The 25,172-nt window shown below is 39.6% G+C and overlaps 1 protein-coding gene across 4 annotated transcripts in view; it reads right to left on the bottom strand.

Moving 5' to 3' along the window:
• The window catches only part of ptprua (protein tyrosine phosphatase receptor type Ua), a 233,957-nt gene that overhangs the window by 92,203 nt on the left and 116,582 nt on the right, over positions 1–25,172 (bottom strand). For all 4 annotated transcript variants that reach the window (XM_069711504.1, XM_069711505.1, XM_069711506.1 and 1 more), the window contains exons 4-6: positions 16,246–16,327; positions 8,764–8,879; positions 4,946–5,117 (exon numbers count right to left, since the gene is read on the bottom strand). In XM_069711504.1, coding sequence (XP_069567605.1) covers positions 4,946–5,117; positions 8,764–8,879; positions 16,246–16,327 — 370 coding nt within the window. The remainder of the gene's footprint in view (positions 1–4,945; positions 5,118–8,763; positions 8,880–16,245; positions 16,328–25,172) is intronic.

Raw genomic sequence — 25,172 nt, 5'->3', positions numbered from 1 at the left:
AGAAAAAAAAAATCATAAACCAGAATAACACAATTAGAAGCCAATGTCAGGAATAGTTAAAGGCTTATATATAAGAATAATACTTAGAATAGTACAGTACTTAAAGAATAATACATGACTAAGGCTGTTTCAAATCCCTCTACACACACACACACATACACTGACACACACACACACACACACACACACACACACACACACACACACACACACACACACACACACACACACACACACACACACACACACACACACACACACACACACACACACACAAAGTGTGAACCTGGCGACAGCCAAAAAATAAGTGGTCAGCAGATCTCCAGCTACAGGTCAGAGTGTAGAAAAAGAGAGAAGATGTGGTTCATGCTTCACAAACAAGTCATAAACATTTGAAGATAACTCTGAAGTTTGCAGGTAGCCGGTGCAAGGAGGCCAAGAAAGGAGAAATCCAGTCCTATTTTCTGGTTGTTGTGAGAACCCTGGCAGCAGTGTATTTTACAGTTTGGAATTTATTTTATGGTTCAGACATTCCTGCAGTAGCAGCAAGACAAAGAGGAGTCGACGCTTCAGCAGGTAATAAGACGGCAGAAAGCCGAGAAAACGTTGGTGAGTTTTATGGATGAAACCAGGTTAAAATGATGCACAAGCTGATTGGAGGTCGTTTTCATGGGAACTGCAGATTTGTCTGTTCTCACAAAGCAAATTTGTAATTCTGTTAAAATCACAAAAAGTTTGACTGCTTCTTATTAGAGGTCTTGTAGTGGATGTCAATGTATTCTGGAATATGGCAGCACGCTTCATTTCTTATGAAGACCAATAAAAGAAACGATCAATGAGAGATTGCATTGAATTACTGAAGCTAATGGCACAGAGACGAGCCTGGGCATCATAATGTCAGCTCTCTGTAGCTGCTTCCCAGTGACAATAGCTGGCACCAGCCACTTAACATATTCTCACAACAGTTTCATACTTAAAGGATAATTCTGGTTTATTTCAAACTAATGTTTTTCCAATTCATTTAGCATATTTTGCTCTGTGGGTCATGTTAACTTTGCACTCTAAACCTTCATAGTAGAGTAGGGCTGTCACTTTTTATTCAAACATAATTAACATTTGAACTGTAATGACCTGTTCAAATTCCAAATTTACAAGCACATTTAAATACAAGCACATTTAAAGATGCTGTAAAGTAAATTCCAAGATTTGCTTCTCAGTACATTATATATGTGTGAAATGAGTCGCTGAAAGCATGTGCAGTTTGAAAACGTTGTCGCACTGATGTGGAGTTAGACCGTTAAACAGTTTCTCATCCGTCTCCAGCTCAGGTTTTTTATGGCGGCGCGAAAACCCGAACTATCTACGTCACAACAACCTATCTACGTCACAACAACCTATCTACGTCACAACAACCTATCTACGTCACAACAGCCTATCTACGTCACAACAACCTATCTACGTCACAACAACCTATCTATGTCACAACAACCTATCTACGTCACAACAACCTATCTACGTCACAACAACCTATCTATGTCACAACAACCTATCTATGTCATAACAACCTATCTACGTCACAACAACCTATCTACGTCACAACAGCCTATCTACGTCACAACAACCTATCTATGTCACAACAACCTATCTATGTCACAACAACCTATCTACGTCACAACAACCTATCTACGTCACAACAACCTATCTATGTCACAACAACCTATCTATGTCACAACAACCTATCTACGTCACAACAACCTATCTACGTCACAACAGCCTATCTACGTCACAACAACCTATCTATGTCACAACAACCTATCTATGTCACAACAACCTATCTACGTCACAACAACCTATCTACGTCACAACAACCTATCTATGTCACAACAACCTATCTATGTCACAACAACCTATCTACGTCACAACAACCTATCTACGTCACAACAGCCTATCTACGTCACAACAACCTATCTATGTCACAACAACCTATCTATGTCACAACAACCTATCTACGTCACAACAACCTATCTACGTCACAACAGCCTATCTACGTCACAACAACCTATCTATGTCACAACAACCTATCTACGTCACAACAACCTATCTACGTCACAACAACCTATCTACGTCACAACAGCCTATCTACGTCACAACAACCTATCTACATCAGATCACAGACGGTTTATATGACCTTCTGCATGGCTCCTCCTCTCACGGTGAAACGCTATACAAGCCTGGAGCTCATTTGCATAAGAGGTCGTCCCACTGGACTTCAGTTCTACTCCTGCTGTAGTCAGATAGTTATTGTACATCAGCCAGCTGCTACAGGAAGAGGAGGAGGGGGAGGAGGAGGAGGAGGAGGAGGAGGAGGAGGAGGAGGAGGAGGAGGAGGAGGAGGGACATCAGTGGAAGAGAAAGACTGTCGGCTCGACCTGAGCAGGTTCAAAGTTTGAATTGACGTGATGTAATGAATTAACATGTGATGTAATGAATTAACATGTGATGTAATGAATTAACATATGATGTAATGAATTAACATGTGATGTAATGAATTAACATGTGATGCAATGAATTAGCATGTGATGTAATGAATTAACATGTGATGTAATGACTTAACATGTGATGTAATTAATTAACATGTGATGTAATGAATTAACATGTGATGTAATGAATTAACATGTGATGTAATGACTTAACATGTGATATAATGAATTAACATGTGATATAATGAATTAACATGTGATGTAATGAATTAACATGTGATGCAATGAATTAACATGTGATGTAATGAATTAACATGTGATGTAATGAATTAACATGTGATGCAATGAATTAACATGTGATGCAATGAATTAACATGTGATGTAATGAATTAACATGTGATGCAATGAATTAACATGTGATGTAATGAATTAACATGTGATGTAATGAATTAACATGTGATATAATGAATTAGCGTGTGATATAATGAATTAGCATGTGATATAATGAATTAACATGTGAGATAATGAATTGACATGTTATGTAATGAATTAGCATGTGATATAATGGCTTGACATGTGATGTAATGAATTAGCATGTGATATAATTAATTGACATGTGATGTAATGAATTAACATGTGATGCAATGAATTAGCATGTGATATAATGAATTAACATATGACATAATGAATTAACATGTGAGATAATGAATTGACATGTTATGTAATGAATTGACATGTGATGTAATGAATTAACATGTGATGCAATTAATTGACATGTGCTATAATGAATTAGCATGTGATGTAATTAATTAACATGTGATGTAATTAATTAACATGTGATATAATGAATTACCATGTGATGTAATGAATTAACGTGTGATGTAATGAATTAACGTGTGATGTAATTAATTGACATGTGATATAATGAATTAACATGTGATGTAATTAATTAACATGTGATGTAATTAATTGACATGTGATGTAATAAATTAACATGTGATACAATGCAGCGTTGTTCATGTTGCAGTCGTTACAGAACTAGATCAACTCCTCCTCTCTTATTATCTCCATGATTGTAATTCAGGTGTGTTAGAAGTAGTTGGAGACTCACTGTCTGCTGTCTCTGGTGTCCAGTTTGACTCCTGTGTTACAGCTCAGGGGGACAAGCTTCATTTATATGCATCTGTGTGTTTCACTCATTGGACAAATAAATTCTGAGTCTATTGTGTTTTCATAAAGCAGGCTGCTCCGTCCACCAGAGAGACAGAGGACCAGCGGGACATCACGCATGAAGTCACCGAGAGGTTGGATGTCAGACGGACCGCTTAGTGGGGAAAAGAACTGCAGCCACAGGACTGTCCTACAGGACACTGAACACCCTCCAGAGAGGGGGCGGAGCTTCAGCTCCTTCAGGACATGCCCCCCAGTCTCAGAGCAGAGAAGACTGATGATTTTCTCACCATTTCAAAGCCTAATTTAACAAACTTGTCTGTGTTTTTTTTTCATTCAAATTTGGATGGGTAGCTAACAACCCATACTTCTGTGGTGTGATGAACTTAAAACTCATTTTTATTTCTACTCTACAGCATCTTTAAAAAACGTATGCAAGTTACTTCCATCACACAAGAGATTTATGTTACGTTGCATTCGTTAAGTAACTTTTCCTGACCCCAAAGCAGTTTTTGGTGCTTAAACCATGTGTGTGTCTTTTCACACGTAGGCGAAGCAAACCGTCACACTGACACAGTATCTGCTAGTGGACTGACGGACGTATTACACACTTTAGTGTGATACCGGGTGAATCACTTGTAGTAACAGCTTTTACTTTTCGTATGACAAACTGAGTGTTTGGTGCAGCTCGTCTTGGTCTTCTCTTCCATTTCATTTTGGGGATGGGAAACGCCATCTCCAAGATGGCAACACCTCAAATGTATTTGTTGTAGCTCTGGTTTTAGGCTCATCCATGGAGAGATGGAAATTGTGAGCAGAGGAACACAAACAGTTTCCACTTGTCTTTCTGGACGTCCTGTTGTCTTTCGGCCTGCATCCTGTGTGTTTTGTTTTCCATTTCATTTCGCTCCTTACCTGTCCACTTTGGTTCCAACAAATAGGGCTGACCAACAAACTGAAATGACTTGAGACCATCCTCATAATGGTCCACAGGCTAATCCGCCATTGGATTTTGTCTGTTGGGTTTCCAGAGAGTCAGTTTAACACAAATAAACAAACCAGGGTGGATCCACACGTGCAGTTACTACAACAGACTTTTCAGGTGGCTAATATCAGCATGTATTTGCGGTCAGACTCAAAACCACATGTTGGAAAGCTCACTCTCTGCCCAGTATACACTGGTTTGTGCTGCTAAATCTCTACAGCCAAAATGGAGAGTGTAAAGTTAGCATGACCCATAGATCCGCAACAGCCACATTAATAGAAAACAGGCCAAGACATGAAACTGTTCTTACCTCTGACGATGAGTTCTCCAAAGTTGGAGACTGAGGCGCCTCTGGTGGAAAGGGTGACGCAGCGGTAGAGGTCCTGCTCCCCACGCTGCGCCTCCACCTGAAATGTCGCCATCAGCCGCTTGTGGCTCAGCCGAGACAGCAGAGACGTGTCCAGCACCACGCCGTTTCTCCGCTGACCGCCAGACAAAGACCACACAGAGAGAGAGAAATCAGCTGTAAGCACACCGACCCAACCCCACGTGTTTACCTGAAGTCTGTCCAAGTGATTAAAAATGGGCGATGGGCTGAGAAGCAGACAGGAAGACAAAGGAGGGTTGGAATTAGCTACATGGGAGGGCGAGATAATAAATACGTGATAAATGTCACCGGTAACAATAGCGTGCTCTCGAGAGGCTGGTGACACAGGCCTCCCGGGTTGTTGTCTCTGGCACCGGGGCTCGAGCTGACATCTCCTCATCTCTCGCCATGCTAATGTGTCAGAGCTGCAGGCACACTGGCAATCGGCTCAACCGGTGGAAACAGGAAATCAGAGGCCAGCGCTCCAAATGAGCTGTTCCAGGTGTGAGATACAATATATACAGCGCTCTCCCAGAATAAGCAGATTATTATGTAAGCTGTCGCCTGCTCACACTTTTCACAAGTAAGTGGGTTTGACAACTGCATGTTTGAATTGGTTTAGGAGGATAGGAGGGGAAATGCACTGCTGGTAGGAAATATGAAATTAGATGTACAGTGGCTGACTGCCTGAAGCTACAGATTACAGCTCATTTTAACTTTGGTATCAATAGCATCTGTACTCTTCTTTTATGTAATCTCCAAGGGCTTTTTAAAACTTCTTTTTTTGTTGTTTTTAACACTGTTTGCATTGGTTTGAAGTAACTTTCTAAAGTAAAGCGTGCACATTTTCTGATATTTTTACATTCATTTTAAAGCCCACCTGCAGGCTTTCAGGTTAAATAAATGCTACAGTTTGCCAAGCGTGCTGCCAGTCTTCCTGTCTGGCAGAGGGCCCTGCATTACATTGTAACCCTAATGCAGGTTTGGACTCCAACCACGTTGATGTTAAAGGATGCTAAATAGCATCTAAGACTGCTGATCTTGAGCTGGAGCACAGCCGAGAAAATATGATGCTAATTGATTAAGAAATATTATGCTAACAATGTGTTTCTACTACCTAAATAAAAGAAAAAGTGGAGGAAAATAGCTTCAGACTGATCCAGGGAGGACCTCCACAGCGCCAGAGAGATCAAGAGAAAGCTGCAATTAGCAGACTCTTAGCTGATGATCAAACATACCCCCGAATAACAAATGGAGGAACAGAAGGTGGTAATGGTTTGTGATATATCTCTATTTTCTGCTGTTACCAGCTGTTTTTTTTTTCCTTTCCTAAATCAGAAAAGTAGGGAGGAGTTGAAGCAAATGTGAACTTCGGCTGTGAAGTTCACCGAAGCTACTGTCAAATCAACAAGACAAGTCTTGTATTGTTTGTTTGTATTTTTCTCTATGTGAGTGTGAGTGTGTGTGGAAAAAATGGTTCTTTCACATGCCGATGATCTTCAAAGGCTTCAATTCAGAGAAGGGGGGAGGGGGGGTAAAATCATGTGGAAACACAAGGGATGGATCACCAAGTATACCGAGATCTCATTTGCAAAGCGCCTTCTCCCTGCTACCATCATTTCAAAAGCACTTAGATGTGCAGGCTTCAAGGCCAGAGGAAGAGTGGAGGCATTCAGGGATGGATTTTTGAAGACTAATATTAGCTCATATTCAAACGAGGAAAATTGAAACTATTTTCAGTTGAAGCATAAGAGAAATGACTTAAGGGGCTTTAGTAAACTAAATGCCATCACAATCAAAAGCTTCAAAAGCAGAAGTGCAAACTTAATAATCTCCCAAACCCTCAAATGACTCGTTTCCCTACAACAAGGCAACCATTAAAAGACAAACTCAGAGTCATAAACTTACTGCATTATTCAACAACACTAAATAACACTATTATTGCTAGTATTATGCCCATGGTTAAGATAATGGCTCCCACTTTCTTCAACAACTGAGGTGACTTCCGTTCTTTGTCAGGAGACATTCTCGGATAATAACAGAGATGTATTGTACTTCCAGTGAGGTTGAGGAACATGTAGAATACAAGATTATTTATAAAAAGATGAGTCAAACAGAGTTGCCTTTGTGCCTGATTCTTTCTTGGGTTTGGCTCCAAAACACTTAGTACTGCATTGTAAAATATAAAACAAGTCATCACAATGGTATATGTCAAGGTCTAGGATATATTAGATAATTAGGTAGCTCGGTGTTGTCGCTGTGGGAGGAATCTGAATACCTCAGCAACTTTGACAAGAACCAAATGGTCATGACAAGACGACCTCCGGTGAGGCATGTTGGGTGCTTCCAGTCAGCAGTGATCCAAAGACGGACAAACAATGAACCAGTGACAGGCTGTTGGGAGATGTGTTGGAACAAGTCTGACCCACAGGGGCTCCACTTTGCATCTTACAGGACTTAGAACATGTGCTGCGGGTGCCTTTGGACCAGATACAGTACCACAGCACTCCTTCAGAGGTCTAGTAGGGTCCTGGCTTTGGCAGGTTGGATGTTTTACGGCATGCGGAGACTAAAACCATATTTGTCCAAGGTGGTCATAATGTTTTGGCTCAACAATGGACACAAACTTAAAAAAGCTAATTTAATTCAACTTTAATTTTTTTTTAGTTTGTGTGGCTTTAAGTGTTCTGAAGTAATACGTTAAATGAATGTAATGCTACGAGTTCATCAAACTCATTGATTAAGCTCTGACTGACGATGATTTTGCTGACATTGCAGCAGTGTTTAGTCTGGTATTTCCAGACCCAATTTCACTGTGTGAATCTATGGGTCTGGTGACGCTTTAATTGTTTACAGTCGTTGCATCTTAATTGATGCAGACCTCGGATTCATTTTGAAACTATTGGAGCAGCCTTTAACCAATCAGCATTGACCATCATATGACGTAGGTTGTGTGCTAACTCTGCCACTGCCGCCGTTGTTGTTGGAGTTATTTAATTATCGTCACACTTACAGTAGCCGCTGCAGTCTGCGCTTATGATGGTTTTCGACTTGCTGCTCGCTTCATGTCAATGACAACCACAGAAACTAGGGCCAGGGAAATAAAACTGGAGCTTTTTCTTTGGTATCTGAGCTTCTTCACCAGCAGAGAACAGTGATGCTTACTACACTAATCATGTCATATTGCTCGCCATATGTCAACAGCCCGCGATGTGGAGGTCGGACTGGGAGGATGGGAGTTGGTTGGGTGCTGCTGGAGGAGGTGTCACACTCTGCTGCAACGAGTTCAAAATACAGAACTTAAAATGTTACTAAACTCCAGAAAATGCAAAGTGTGGCATTCCAGACATTTTGTTGAGTCCAAAAGCAGCACAGTGAGCAGTACGAACTGAATACTACTGGGAGCATTTTGGCTTTGGCCTGAGTTAATAGCTGGTCACTGATAACTCCATGTTTGTCAGACTGTATGGCTGCTGGAACATTTGATCTGAGGACAGGACTATTCTCTTTACTGGGTTAGACTAAACAGCAGCCTGAATAAGACATGTAAATGTAACGACTGTAAGCTCTTCTGGAGGAGACTGTCAGCTAAATGCCAAACACGTAAAACGTTTTTCTTGTTTTATCTTTTGTGTGGCTTCTCCTTCGTCCTACAGTCTCCAATCCCTGTCATTATCCGGTGGTGGAGATGTGGGCTCGACCGTTTGAGCACAGTCAATAAATAAAAAAGAAAACAAACAGCCTCGCTCTCTCGTTCTCACCTCCAGGAGGAAAGGCTCACTCTCCGAAACTTTGCCCGTGGCGACGCACTGGAATGAGGCATTCTGCCCAGCGTTCACCTCCACGTCACCCAGCCGAGAGAAATGAGGCACCTTGTCTGAGGAAGGAGGACACACACACACACACACACACACACACACACACACACACACACACACACACACACACACACACACACACACACACACACACACACACACACACAGTAAGACGCAGTGATGAAAGTGTCACATCTGGAGCTGAGCATCGCTGTCTAAATATATTAAACGCACAGATGTGAAGTGTAATTTATTCAGAGGCTTTACAATAACTGCACCCTCAGATCTAGTTAGAGCCTCACAAACATGAGTGCATGCATACAGCACAATCAGTTTTCTCAACACGTCATCAATATTAAAATGCCCATTTTAAATATCTGTATTTGTTTTTTTCTGGGCTTCGTTTTAAGTTCTTTAAAAAAATAATAAATCAAGTTGAATAAGTTCACCCCCGTTAGCAGATGTTTCCACTTGTATTAAGCTAATGCAGATCATAAGGCTGCACAAGAGACTAAAAAACGTATTAAAACAGTTTTTTGTTTTTTTTTACTCCCACAAAGCCACACAAACACACACTGCTAAGTTTGTCAAAGACCAAAGAGAAACTGAAGCATTTCTGCAGCATCAAATACTGCACTCGGAATGAATCCTTTATTTCTATGACAGATGAAAAAGGCTGCTTGTTGAGGTAAAATGCAAAACAAAGCTAATTAAACTAAATAATCCACCCCAACAGTAAATCACACCTGTCTCTGCAAATATACAAAAAAAAGCAGCATTACATTTGTTTTCTGTCATGTGTGAAGCACCATATGGAGGTCTGCAGGCTGGTAATACATCAACTTTGTCATCCTTTAAGAAACGGTCCCATATTTTCATGTCATTTTTTTTAAGCTATCTTGTAACACATTTAATGGGACAGAGAGGTTGACAGAGGTTGAATGTATTGCCTTCCTCATTAAACATTTACAAAACTCGTTTTAACTACTGTGAGGTCAGCATTACGTGCATTATCATCCACCTGTGTTTGGGAACACTTTCAATTTGCAGTTAAACCAAAGAGTCAAAACTTCCAAAATAAATGTATTCATATTATTTCAAAACATGTTCATGCTGCATGCATTCTGATGGGGAAGTTTGGCTTATTAATAAATTGCACCAATGTCAATGGAAACAGACTTAATGGCACCTAATTGTAGGATTAGCACCACCAGCTGTTTATCACAACAACAATTTATAATCGCATACCAGCAATGGACGAAAGGAGGAATTTTGTGTTTTCTTTTGCTGATTTTCTTAAATTTTGGTTAATATATCACTTTATTTAGATGGAAACCTTGCTGAGGTTTCTTATTGTTGACACATTGCTATATTATTAGAATAGCATGATTTAATTTTATTGGATGCGCCCGGATTAAACAAATGCAGTCTAAAACAAAAGAACTGTAACATTATTAACATTTTTGAGGTTCTAATTGATGTTGCTGCTGTGTTATACAGATATGTTTCTAAAATGTGCCCATTCAATGTACATCATATCAGTGAGGATAGGCTAATTAGCAGTACCATCTATGTATAATAAAATACAGTTGTACTACATCCTCTATAAATAAAAACTGAACATTACAACCTTCATGAAAGGAGGATAGTTTCACTGAACTGCATTTGTTTTATCTTGGTGTACCTAATAAACTGGCAAATGCTTGCTCAAATTATCACAGCACCTCTAAAAGTCAAAATCCCCAAAGGGAAAGAACGTAGTTTGGATTATCCCAAAAATATCTGATCATTTTCATAATCCGATATACATTTATAACATTTGTTTCTCGTCTTCGAGTCTGTTTCTCTGCATGTCAGTTCTACCAATTCTGATTTGTGGTTTAGATCTGCTGCTACTTTGTGGCCAGACGGCTGTCATTTTTCAGCTCTTTGCTGATCAATAAGCAAGTAGCAGAGCTAGAGGCTGTAAAGAAGCTATATTTATATATACAATACGTATGTTTCTCATTATTACATCAGTCTGACATTAAGATTTGTGTTACTGCAATGCAGAATAAAGGCACTGCTTTGATATTAACAAGCACTGATGCTACTACACTTTTTTGTTGAAATCAGCTCCCCATAAATCCCACAGAAATATACAGTGTTGCGCTTTAAAATACTGTTAAAGTTTCGTAACTGAAAGTGGATCAGAGAGATCACAGTGAATCGTATTCACCAAAAATATTTTGACAAGCAAAAGTGGGAAATGCAGCAGTGTAACTAATAATCTTAACAATGTCTCTGTTCTGTTCCCGTTGTAGAAAGCTGTGACAGTGAGCCAGCATGAACAATCCCAGAACCTGGAAACTGAAGTAGCTAAAACAAAAATGAATTGTTCATTTCATTATTTATACCTGCGTCTTTTACTGTGTCAAAATACCTTGAGAGAAAATGGCCTGCTGTTAAGAATGCTATAAAGCATCATGTTTTAACAGTAGAGCAATTAAGCTCTGAATTTGAAGTGGTACTTGGCAAGTTCACAAATGCTTTTCTGGGCATTATGTCAAACTCCACATGAATCATTTTAACTGAAGTGTTGGTCTTCACTGATTCAAACAAGTCAACTGGAATTTAAAGCACTTTTAACTCCTCAGCATTTGCATAATGTTTGAAGTTAACACAGCTTTATCATTGTTAACGTATATAATTAGGATTCAAGTTTAACTGAAAATAGAGGAGTATGTCGTGCTAACATACAATCAGACACACATGGAGAGTCTATGTTTCTATCACAGTTGCTCATATTTTTGTCAGGCATTAAAAACTATTCTGACCCAATTACCCAGAACAATAAAAACCCCAAATTTAAATTACATGAATAATGTTTATGCACCATAAAAAACAACAATTTCAATTGGGATAAAGTGTTCTGTCCCACAACTTACAAATTAGATTTAGATTCTGTTTAGTTACTGGCGAACATAATTTCATGCTAACTAGCAGTTATGGACGGTAATGTTTTTCTCTATAGAGGCATACAAATTTACAATTGTGATGTCCGCTTACCATGTGATCATGCTTACCATGTGATCATGCTTACCATAGCATTTTGTCAGGTTAAGAGTAGCTAACGTTGATTTGGTGTTAATACATAGTACGACCAAATTTGAATTTTTTTTTTTTAAACCAAAAAACACAAATTGCTTGTTTCTCACCAAAATGAGTTGTGTTTTTAACAGGAATAAAAAAATGTCTGAATGAGCATGAGGCTACAGAACTATTAAACCTCCCATTTACTTTATTTAAATAACAACCATAAATAAACATAACCGCAAAATTACAAGTAAAGTGCTAAACAAATTATTGTTTTATAGTTAGCATTTGTAGTTTAAAATTGAATCCTAACAGGTACCTACTATTAAGTCACTGGCTAGTCTATGATGCTACAACTATCTAGCAGACACAGCAGCTAATGTTTTTCTGTAACTAAGAATAAAGATTTACATTTTGTTTAATTTTGTAACGTCTGCCTCATGTTTTCATCTGGAAATGTTTTCTCCCAAATGCAGCTAAAAACTAATAAAGTTAGCTAATGAATAACAAATAGGGCCTAAGTAGCTTACTCCATCTCCAACTAATAGGCTACAAATATTTGTGTATTTGAGTGTTATATGACATATAATGACATATCTATGTCATTAAAGATAGATATAACAACCCATTAATCCAGCAATGTTTAACACTGATTATTTTGATCTGCAACTGGTTGTCAGTAAATATTTTGGTGTAGCATAAAAAAGACAAGAACAAGTTGCAGCATTTATCATTTTTGTCCAAACACGCATTCACTTTTAGGTTTCCAGTCAGACCACCGTCTCCTGCATAGCTTTTTAACAATGAGAACAAGCAACAGAACCGGCACATCAAATATAATAAAGAAACACACTTATGAAATATTCATTGGTGAGCCACAGTATGCTGAAACAAAATTATATCATTTTATGAAAAAATAATAAGTAAAAGACACTGACTACAAGCAAATCCGGCGGCGCTGTACACTGGATATGTTTCTACAGGCTACGCATGCGATAGACAAAATTAAATTCCAGCATTGTCATACTTGGTTTCCCCAGAATGTACACCTAACAACAACATCTGGGAATGGGAGGATAGAAAGTGCATCTCACATTTTACACATGGCTCATTGCTCCAGCAAGCACAGTGAGAGTTACTACCTGAGGCGCATTTCTCCAATCAACTCATTCCACACTTATACTGTACCACATATGTAAAGATAGCCGACCTTAAAAGAATGCTGACTATCAAAGTAGACACGCTATGAATGTTCGTCATGGTGCCAATCTGTGTATTTTGTCTGGAGGAAACAAGAATAAACTTTCAAGTCACCTCTAAAAAATGAACGTGCACAGCCCCAATTATAGGAAAAGTCATTTGAGGATGAGGAAATTACATTTATAGTTACTGAACAAATTTGATTCAAAATATAAAAGCCCGGTAGGGTGGATATGTGACCTGCCAAGCCTTAATTAATACTGTTAAACGTAAATAGAGGCAAGGTAAATTGAGTCTCAAATGTATTCCGACTGTCTGAGAAATTGGTTCTTTACATTAAGTATGCTGCCTGTTATTCATGATGCAGGAGAGATTGGTCTTGACTAAAACACGTGTTCAGAATAAAGACATGGGCTCCGGTGGGAAACACAGATGTCAAGTGAGTGGGAATGCAAACTGAGCAGCAGTGAGTTGAATCTTTCCCAAAGAGGAATACCATTATTCTCATGGCCTGCAGGGAAATTTGTGCCAGCTTACTAATGTTTACTTACATATCTGTGTGCGTGTGTGTGTGTGTGTGTGTGTGTGTGTGTGTGTGTGTGTGTGTGTGTGTGTGTGTGTGTGTGTGTGTGTGTGTGTGTGTGTGTGTGTGTGTGTGTGTGTGTGTGTGTGTGTGTGTGTGTGTTTTAAGGGTCGGTAAGGTTGACTGCTCCGATCGGTGCAAAATAATACTTGACTGTGCATTTGCATGCGTTTATGTGTTCTTGGCTTGTGTTTGTGTGTGAGTAAATGAGTCTGTAGATGCTTTGTTGACTTAATTGTGCTTTATGATTTATGTGTTTATGGTCCACACATTTAAATCAGGTAATGGTAGTAAGAGTGTCCCCTAATGTGGTCTAGCAGGTATGTGGGGGTCCCAGTACCATCTGCACCTGAACTTACCTACCCCAACTCCCATCCCTAATCACCGTGGAAACACATCCTTCTCCACAGAGGAAAGGGTGACGAAGGGCAAGGGGTAAACTTTTTGAGCTTCGGTTAGAAGAAAAAAAAAAAAAAGCCGATGCTGATTTTAGAAAGGGTTATTTTAGTTTCTCTGCCTGTATCCCAGTGAGGATTCAATGATTTATAATATGCGGCCTGCCTGATTTTTGCAGTAGCGCCAGGAAAGGATATCTGAATTTCATGAGCTCGTAAATACCCTAAATTATCATTCATTAACATTTTCCCACATTTATGCAACTAAAAAGCAATATTTCCATTCTCATTGAAAGCCAGTGTGGATCTTAGCAGTAGAGATACAGAACTACAGAAACACTAGTTTTTACAACAGCAGCGTAAATGTCAGTATTTTTGGATTGACGGAGCCGGTGGTTGATGAATAACTGCATTTAAAGCACCATTAACTAATTTCTTAGGGAGACAAGCTAAAAAAAAACAACATACTGTATTAAATAGCTGGTATGGCAGTGTGTTAGCAAATAATTGCCTTTTTAAACAAACTACCGACATGATTAATATCAGCATTCATTTAGAGTCGTGTTTCTGGCAATGTGATAAAGTTTAATGCTGGTCCTCCCAACAGGGTTGATGAGATCAGGGTTGGTGGGCCATAAAACCACAAGATGCAACACAATTAAGCAGTGATATACCAAAACATTGTCTGAAGCAACACAAATTTAGATTTGTTTGAAATATTTAATTTGTGGAAAGGCCAATGAAATTGAAATTTGACCACCATGATCTACTAATTTAGCACGCTAAACTGTCAATGACTAACAGTAATGGCAAACAAACAAAAACACGAAGGGAATCTAATCTAAACCTTACATTATATGTAGACACTATTATAGACCTATTGACCTATTATAGAATCATTATGTAATCTGTAATCTAAGTGTAACATCACCATGCAACATGGTCTCAAAACCCTTTACAATAAGAAAACAACAGAGCAAGGAAATAACATCAAAATTAAAAACATCAATTTTTGTTTTGTTTTATTTAAGTAGTAACCACAGACTACAGCAGCATGACTAAAGCGTGGTAACTATAAGCTTTATGAAAAAGGAATGTTTTGAGATTAATCTTAAAGCTAGAGAGGGTGTCTGCCCAAACTGGGAGCTGGTTGGTTCCACAAGGGAGGAGCCTGAAAACTGAAGCTCCGCCTCCCATTCTACTTCTGTAAACTCTAGGAACCACAAGCAGACCAGCGTACTGAGAGAGAAGTGCTCTGCTAGGATTATATGGTTCTATAAGATCTCTAAGATATGATGGAGCCTGGTCATGTAGAGCTTTGTAAGTCAGCAGGAACATTTTAAATTCTATTCTTGATTTAACAGAAAGCCAATGAAGAGAAGCTAAAACAGGATCTCTCTTGTTACATCCTGTCAGTACTCTTGCTGCAGCATTTTGGATCAACGGCAGGTTTTTCAATGATCAGGGAATAACAGTAATATAGTCTGGAGGTGAGGCATGGATCAACTATTCTGCATCACGCTGAGATGGGATATTCTGCTGTCTTGGCTTCATGTTATCTTTTTTGGAAGTTAGCATGGGTCACTGGAGCTTTTGCAATGACCTCTACTTCCAGGATTTCCAGGATACGGTGTCCTGAAGAGCGAATCATCTTTCAGCTGTGACAGACAAGAGTCTGTTATGATGAGAACAACATCTACACAGAGCCTTTGTACCAAAAACTGTGGGGGGTATAATGGTAAATTTAGCAGAACAGAACCTAATGTCTGGCACCACACATAAATCTCCAGCCTGATATCCCATTGATGCCGAAGAAAAAGAGTCCCACAGAGGATCAAAGTACAAACCCTGTCCTTTTCCTCACAACATGTGTAACATCACATTAGCTTTAAAAGCACCCGGCTGGGAGCATAGCGATCAGACGAAAAGGTCAGCTGTTCTGCCAGGACAAAAGAGACGCCTCCCGCTGTGCACTTGTGGCTCAGACACTTGGGCAAGTGCCCGGTATATGTGCCTCCATTGCCCCCCTGTCAACAAAATTGCATCATAGTCTTAAATCACCTCCGGGAAACCGTTGAGCTTCCTGACCTGCGCTTCCATTATTCAGCCGGACTACTGGGCTCAGTAAAGGTCAGTAGGAAGGCTATGAGCAGTGCAGAAGTGGGTACTTACAACAGGGGTAATTGAGCAGCACAATGTCGTCCAAGGCAATGTAGCCCTGTCGCTCCTCGGAAACAGTCGCTTCAAAGATGACCTGTGGAGACAATGGATAAATTAAATGACTACAGTCTATTACATCTCAGGTGGCAAGTAGATCGACAGAGTAGGAAATTAAGGGGAGAGGGTTCAAAGACCTGTCAAGAACAGAGATGCACAGCTTCTTTTTTTTATCATTTTTTTTCATTAATCCCACGGTAAATTCAATTTAAAAGAAAGCTGAAATGTAAAGTTGTATCCGGCCTTAAACTGTCATCAGGATTGTGTCAGTTCTGTTGTGTGATATTTTTCACACGAAACATGAAATCACAGCTACAATAGATTTAGTTATTAGCAAAACCTTTTCAGCTCTTTAAAACAGCAGCAAAGGAATGCCAGGATTTAGTATAAACCCATCAGAATAAAAATTAAATGAGCTCTCTACAGCCACTAGTTTGTACTAAAAGGTCAAACGGCTTATACAGGGGAACTACAGTATCAGAGGAGTCAGAGATACCAATATCTGCACAGACAATGGCCTGAACACTTCTGAATGAAAGGCTGAACACAGTTGTGTGCAGTATAGCAGATATACTGTACAGGTAAATATATATTACCAATGTATAGTCAATCGTAGACACAGGAATACGCATTTGTAATCAGGGCTTGAACCTTGAAGACGACAGAGAAGTACATTCAAGTGCAATGCCACTCGTGGTCACTACACGCTGACTCCAAAAATGCCAAGCTGCAACTCTGGGCTTAAAACCAGCTCCAATGCAAATCATTGGGTGACGTCACACCTAGCTTTGTCCATTTTTATATGGAGTCTATGTTTACAGTCCAATTTTCTGGCAATGAAACTAACCACTTGTCTAAATAAAACTCAGTTCATATCGCCCATATGAGAATCACAAACCAGACCCTGACCAAACCAAATCCCAACCCTACAACCGTATGGTACAGTACAGCTCTGTAGAAACTATAATTTACCTACGTTCCCTTAAGGACTTACATGCGAGGTATTGGTCAAGAGAGCTAGCCGGCTGGGCACAAAGAAGCCTCCAGTGCTCAGTTACTGCAGCACATGAAGCCCAGACAAATGTGCATAAAAAAAAAAATTAAAAAAAGAATAAAACAAAATTATTTGAAAAGAGTTCATTCAAATTTTGAATGTACCAAAGGTGAAACCAAGACACTCTGGAGCTTACATATGATATACACTGTATTAGTTTACCAAGGTTGAATACCAGCGATGTACCAGTTAGGATTAAAGCAATTCAGTTGGACCCATAAAACTAGCATAGTTTGATAACCAGCCCTGGTTATAGGGTTTATTTGCTTATTTGTTTATTTTTTCTGAAGACGTTAATACAGCATCTCTGGCACTGCACTTTGTTAACCTGCTGTGTTAGATTGAACTATGGAGCCTCTATTTCATGGGCTTCTTGTGCGTATTTGGTCATCTACCACCAGAGTTGAGCATGTGACTTTAATCTTTACGAGGAACAGTTTTTGTAACAAAATAAAAGTAAATTCACTGACAAAGACCATAACATGCGGCTGAAAGGCCAGAAAAAAACAAGCAAGCGGACCTCTGAGTTAACATACTCGTGGTCACATACAGTATACCCAGCAGTACAACGAGGGGGGAAGCTTCAACTTCATGCAAATATGCTTTCATACACAGGATCGGCAACCAATAGCTGCAACCAGCACTGGCTCAAGTGCACATACATGACCAATAAATGTGATCAGCTGGTGTTAGATGATACAGTCCCAAGAGTAGATATCGTGAAAAAAATTGCCTGCTAAGCTAACATAAGCTTTGCCGCTCCAAAATCAATGTGAGAACTCAAAACAACCCTTCAAATGGTTCAGTCAATCTTAATCATTTCATTTGTGAATGGAATGCATCACCTCCGAGTGACTTCTACTGTCACAAATGAGTGTACACACATAAACACATTTAAGTGATTACTCAGTGGAAAAGCACTTACACCTGGAGGAGTTGTCTACAAGTGTAATTGCAAATTTGTGCAACTTTACAGAAACATCAAGAATCACTTTATTTTGCCAAGTTTAATTTTGCCAAACAGCACACTATGTGAACAAATAAGCCCGAATGATCAGCGTCGTGGGGCTGTTTGATTACATTTGGTGTAAATGTAAAGAGATTCTACCTTATTGAGCCTTACAGTGCATGACGCATGAATAAATCCCTCTCTCTCCCTACTGCCCTGTTTATTAAATCCATACAGCAGCTGCAGGAGTCCTTAAACACAGCCTAAATATTCAATCCCTCATCTAAATGAGCCAGGCACACGCAGAGACTTAAAGTGAATCGGGAGGCCACACGGCGTGCAACAAAGTCATTCAGGGTTTCCGAGTAGTAATTATAGTCAGCAGAACCCAAATCGTTCGCTCTACGAGCAACTCTTCACCTTTTACTGCAGCAAAACAAACTCTGAACTTGAGGGATGAGAGCGTTAACAGTCGGTAAGATAAAGGCTGGAAATGTGTACCACATCAGACATGAGTGAGTGTTTGGCAGTCACGGGGTTTCACCCACTCTTACGACCGCTAGTTATCTATGCCAAAGCCCAGTGGAAGTCAGACTGTGACCATGCGCTCAGACGGGCAATAGATTGCAATGTTGACAATATATCAGGCTCTAAGTGCCTCGGGCCAATCAATACCACAAAAGGATTTGGCAGATGGATACAGACTACGGCTTTCCACTAATTTATGTGTATTTTTCATTCCTATGTCGAGCCATTAGAGACATCTGACCGATTAACTCTTCAATTCATCCCGCGTCAACGCACCCACCACCATCGATTCACTCAGCTCGCTGCTTTGAGCCACCATTAAGCTCCTCCGCATCTGCCCTCACTTATAAACTACAACACACGACTGCTTGAAATAAAACACACACTCATGCAAATAGACAAAGGACAATCAATGGAGGCAACATCTTTCACAGTTGTAAATGCAAATCTAAAATGGCGACGACAACAACAATAACTAAGCCCGAACATGTTGCAAAGAGAAGAGAAACAGTCACAGTCCAAAGTTTCAAAGGTCACTAGAAACTGATGAACATGCCCAGGTACGCAATTTAACTTAGCTCATGCTATCATGTTCACTACATGCAGCTGCTATTCAAAAAGTGTATAATAGGAAGAGTATGTGCAGTAACATGTGACTTGTGCAATCAAAGTGTTAAACCTAAATCAAACATGAATCATTGGATATGTGTTCTAACTTGGGGGCGTATATAAGAGAATGTATTTATACTGTGTTGTGGGTTTTGTATTTGTGACAGGGCTCTGTATTTAACTGTGTTGACTGAATTAGAACATGTTTCATAATGTGATTATGATTTCTGTTATTTGTGGTGCTTTTTCAATTTGGTTGAGCTTTCTGTGTTTGTAACACGCTTTTTTTTTTTTTATCAAGCGGCAACCTCCGGGGCTGAAAAACAAAGCCAACACAGACCAACAGTAAACTGCAGTTCCTCCAATGGCCACTAAAGCCGGGCTGCAAAAGCGAGTCAATCCCCACAGACCTCCATATTAAAATGCCGAACTTTACAGCAGAAATAAACATGTCTAGTATACAAAACTGTTTTGGTTTTTATAGCTAATTTTCCCATTCATGGCATCTGTGCAAGGACAAATGTTCATAATACTCTCCTATCTAAATTGTAAAAAGGCCCTAAAGTTATGCATAATTAATGAGGCTATTTGAGTGACAGGTGGCTGTTTTCACAGTTGGCTAGGTGTCTACAGGTTTCAGCAGCCAGGCTTTATTTGGCCCGCCTCAGCACCATCCATGCACCACCTTTTGATCATTTTTGGATTGTTCAGAGGTAAGGCAAAATCAGGTTCTGCCAAGATGGCGATGGTCGGAGACACCCGGAACTGAGCTTCAAAACCGATTTCCAGGAAACGTTTGGATGACGTCACAGAAGCTTCGTCCATTTTTCATTTACAGTCTTTTATTTTTGGTCGAGTTTTCTGTAGTCGCGGTGTGTGGTTTTTTTATGTTGAGTGTTCTGTATTTGATTGACAACTCCACCAAATACAGAAGCTTAACATAAGTATAAGTAACAACATAAAAAGATATAGAAACACTGAAAAAAAAAAGCCTATATTTGGTTGTGTTGTCTGTGTTTGCAGCACTTGCTGTTAGGCAGCGTATGTACTGTGAATTCAAGTTTCTCAACTGTTTCTCAATTTGGTGATGTTTTCTTCATTTGGTCTATTTGCACGTGCTCTCTTACTCTGCACTGCATTGACTTTTGAGGAACTCGGTAAGCTGATGTATATATGAAGGTATAAAAGATGCATGAACGTAGAAAAAAGACAGAGTGGAGGAACACCTCTCGGAGGAGGAGATGGGAGGAGTGGAAGCTTAAGCCACACTGATATTGTTTATCATGACGAGGCCTGATAGCATCTTTAATATTTGATAGCAAAGTTTCACCCTTTTCCAATACTCACACAAGTAGGCATGGAGGAAAAATATATTTCTGCAAACAATAGACGAGATGGATTTTTCCAATTGAGAATATCCAGTTCAAGGTGATGTCATTTTCTCATCCTCTCTCAGGCTTTTGTTGTGATGAAAATGGGCAAAAAAAGGAAAATAACAGTGCAAAGGCACAATATGTGAAGTGTGAATAAAGGTTTGGTTTACTGCGAGCAGCAGGGTGCCGTCTCCCTGGAAGGGGCACCGTGTCATCGGCAGCAAGCAAAGGAAATGACACGAGAAACAAATCCAAATCAGACAGCAAGCTCTGCAGCGAGTGTAACGCGCAAGTGTAGACAGTTAAGGAGACAGATGCAGCTGGATACTTCCATTTGATGTCCAAAAACATGCAAGAATTTGAACATGCATCTCCTTCAGCAGCGTGTTTGCCTCATAAAATCTAATGCTGGAGAATTGATAGTGTAGAGTAACAAAATCCATACTGGATCCCAGGAGGCCTCGCAGTGAATACATTACACCAGGAGCGTGAGCTGTATACTGGATTGTAATAAAAACAAGATTTGAACCGCAATTAATATTTTTAGTTTTCATTACAGCACGGCAGAAATTATTTATGCGTGCGCACTAATGATAAAGCTCTCAACTGTTACATGGACACCATCAATCTTCATGAGAAGTTTAATTAATTTTACCACCTACATGCATTTCTTTGAGGAATGTGTTGAACAAAAATTGCAACAATGTTCTGTCAATTGATTTATTCAGCTAGAATGAGACCGACACAATTGATCCATGTTGGTTGTGCTGCGGGATAAGACAGCATGTGTTCAAGTGTGTGTGTACTTTAACGTGTCACATTGTCGAGACTCACCTCGACAAACAGCAACTGCTATAATGAGAATCATTAAACTTGATTGCGAAGACTTGGTTTAAGGTTGAGTTCAGGGTCAGGTAAATATAAATCTCCAGGAAATGATAGTTATAAGACACTGCAGCGTCCTCTGAAGGGTTGAAAACTATCTCTCTGTGTGTGTGTGTGTGTGTGTGTGTGTGTGTGTGTGTGTGTGTGTGTGTGTGTGTGTGTGTGTGTGTGTGTGCGTGTGCGTGTGCGCGTGCTACTTTTTCCAACAATTTAATCATAAAAATGTAATTATTTTAATATTTACTTCCTCATATACATTACAGAAGAAAAGAAAAAGAAAAAAAAACTGTGACACATTGGTGGCAGAGCTTTAGCCAGAGTGGTAGGCTGCCCTTCACTGGCCATAGAGACATCCATCAAAAAAGTGTCCACAATTAAATTGGTTTTGATTTTTTTGTATTCATCCATCAAAACTAATGAATTGTATTTTATTTCCTAAATAAACCTCTAAATGTTAAACGGAATATAGTTCTGGCAGAGAATTACAAAACCGATGACATATTCAATTATTTGAGCTAAACGTTGTCAAATTTAAGCCTTTTTAGTCTACTGTTGATATTCGGATAAAATAAATCCATTTTAGTCAGGACATTACGTTAAATTTAACCATTTATGAAAGACATGCATTTTCTTTGGTGGTGAATCTGCTCCAGATGTAATGCTCGAGAACAGTCTGAGCAGGCATGACAGAACATTCCTGGACTGAAGCCTTTGTTTGACTGGACGGGAAAGGGACCCGTGAAAGAGTCCGTGCCTGCCTGAACTACTGCGAAGCTCCATTAACGGCCACTGTCTTGTGTTGCAGATGAAGTTTAAATGAACAGTTGTGGTTAGAGCTAACTGCGCTCACAGATACATTGCATTGTGACTCCTTTGAGTGCTTCAAAATAAAAACCTCCCCGTTTCACCAGCCTCTCGCCTTTAATGTGAAGCAGCAGAGACATGATGTTCTGTTTCAATCAGCAGGAAGTAAATACAGTGCAGTGTGAACAGTGAGGCTGTTTTCATTGAGATAAAACTCTGCCGGGTTACATTCTGCAGAATTTGCAGAGTCCACTGGGCTTACAAGAGGTAAGAAATCTGATGGCAGACTCCACCGCTGCCAATAAAATCTACCTTAGAGAGGTAGTAAACACACTGAGTGGCTGTCATGAGAAATGTTGGGAGATTATTTCTCATCTGTACTATTTTGCAAACCCTGCTTTAGAAAGGTCATCTATAATTAAAGTTTAATTATTATATAATGTTGTGTAAATGCAATCTTAAATAAAAAACTGAGTGGTGGCGCTTCATGGAAACTAAAGTTACCGGTTTCATTTGATTCCCTGGCTGAAATAAACGAACCTGGCTGAGCCGACTGTCGCTCACAGCTTCAGTTTTCATAGTTGTGAATACAGTCTGGGAACGCGGCTCCTATTAGTGTTTGCACAGCCACTCTGAAGGGAGGGCCAACCAGCGAGCAGTGTCGGTAGTTAACCGTGTTAACCTCTTTCATTGTGATTGTACAGCTGGTGACAGTGACGAGCGCAGCGTTGATATTTTTCAATGCTTTACGACTGGAAAAAATAGCCGAGCATTTAGCGTTCAGCGCAGAATTAACAGTCAGCACCTCGACACGCTGCTGGCGTTCATTAAAAAAAAAAAAAAAAAAATATGCTGTACTTAGAAAAGCATGCTGAGGCGGATGGTTTTGGCGCAAGCTGATTGGTTAAAATTGACCATGAGGTATACACCCAGTAGGATGAAATGACTGCAAACAATTCTCTATGAAGGGTGTCCAGACCCATATTCACACAGACACATTGGGCCAGAAGTAAGGTGATGGGTTAGTAGGAGAAAGCAATAATCTAAGTAAGCAAAAGAGAAAGATGAGCGAGATGGGGACTGAACTGTAAGATGAACTATAGAACTAATAAATAAAGAGAACAAATTGGTCAATGAAAGAAGAATCCCAAAAGAGTACAAAAGTAAATCAAAGGAGAGAAACCAGCTTTTCCAAAAGAGCCCATTTTTGTACTTCCAGAAACCAAGTTGACAGTGAAGGAGTGACGCAGTCTGAACACATTTCTCCTCTGTCCATTACAGATGAGACAGTCTCCAATTCAGTCCACAAAGTCTCGTCACCAAAGTCAAGCAGTGTCAGATGCACGTCCATTGCAGGTTACATGGAGGGTCGTGAACTCAGTCAAATGACACAAGCTGATCTAATCCGACTGTCAGTACAAGTTCTGCCGTGACAACTCTGCTACCAACTCTTTTCAATGCAAATTACAGCTGGAGTCTGCCTTCTGCAAGCTACGAGACGACGACGTGCTAATTTAAGACTATTTTGCATTATCAAAATGTGTTTGACAAGATGCCTGAGAGATGAAAACTAAATATAAAGGATACGTCAAACAAGCCAAACTACTCCCACATTTCAAACTCTGAAAGTAGTTTTTACTGTGTGAACGGTGTGATAGAACAGAAACAAGTTAAACTAAGGTCATTCAGCAGAAAAACAAAGTTGAAACCAAGAGGATTTATTAGTGACTGGTTGCATCACAGAGATGCAGATACTGTACATATGGTCAAATGAACAAGTCTGATGTCTCCAACTCAGTGAACGCAGCATGTTGGAAGAAGTGCTAAGTAAAAGTATCACAGTGTAGAAACACTGCTACAATTACAAGACTTGCACTGAAAAAAGTAAAAGCATGAAAATGTATGTTAGAGTACCAAATGTAAAACTCATCCTGCAAAAAAAAAAAAAAACACAGAATTGAAGTATTGTATTGTTACAATTGCGTACATCACGTTAGTTGTAAAGCCGCTGTTAAAGGTGGGACATTGTAGCGTGGATTTCCCCCTCTTATTTAGAAATTGAATTTAAACAAGAATAAATACTAATTTGATTGTGGTTTATATTGTTTTATTAATCAGAATCTAATAGCTAATCAAAATCATCAATGAAAAGTAGTAGAGTATAGAAATAGAATATTTGCCTCAAACCCTATTAAGCACAATACACCACTGGCTGTCAGTCTTGACCAGAGCAACTGAATTTGGGGCCTTTTGTTGTTTTGGCCCTCCACAGCAAGCTCAAGCTTCTTCCTCTACATGGCTCTCTTCAGTGCTGTAAAGTGTTAAGCTTCCCTATTAAATTCCACAGGCCTCTTATCTCTGAAGAATGATGGTATATTGTGTCTCTCTCCTGCTGACGCTCATGTGCTGTTTGTGTGTCACTGACTTTGTGCTGACAGTCAAGACGAGACATCGACACAATAAATAAAACTAAGAAAAAAAACGGACTGTTTTAGACAATAATTTCTGCAAAATAATTTCTGCAAAATAAATGTACATGTTTGACTCTTCATAGGAAATAATTTGGCCCCCTCTGATCTGATGAACAGTGTGAGGAGAGGATGCTAAACATTAGCATCAAGCAATTAGAGCTCATGCTACATCATGTCATGGTTGTAAAAGGGGGGGAAACAACATCAGT

The sequence above is a fragment of the Brachyistius frenatus genome, unplaced genomic scaffold, assembly GCF_029030835.1.
Source record: "Brachyistius frenatus isolate BFR_SWC_R1_liver_20210118 unplaced genomic scaffold, ASM2903083v1 Contig_101, whole genome shotgun sequence".
In the NCBI taxonomy this organism is placed as follows: Eukaryota; Metazoa; Chordata; class Actinopteri; family Embiotocidae; genus Brachyistius; species Brachyistius frenatus.
This window is presented reverse-complemented; position numbering and strand designations above follow the sequence as displayed.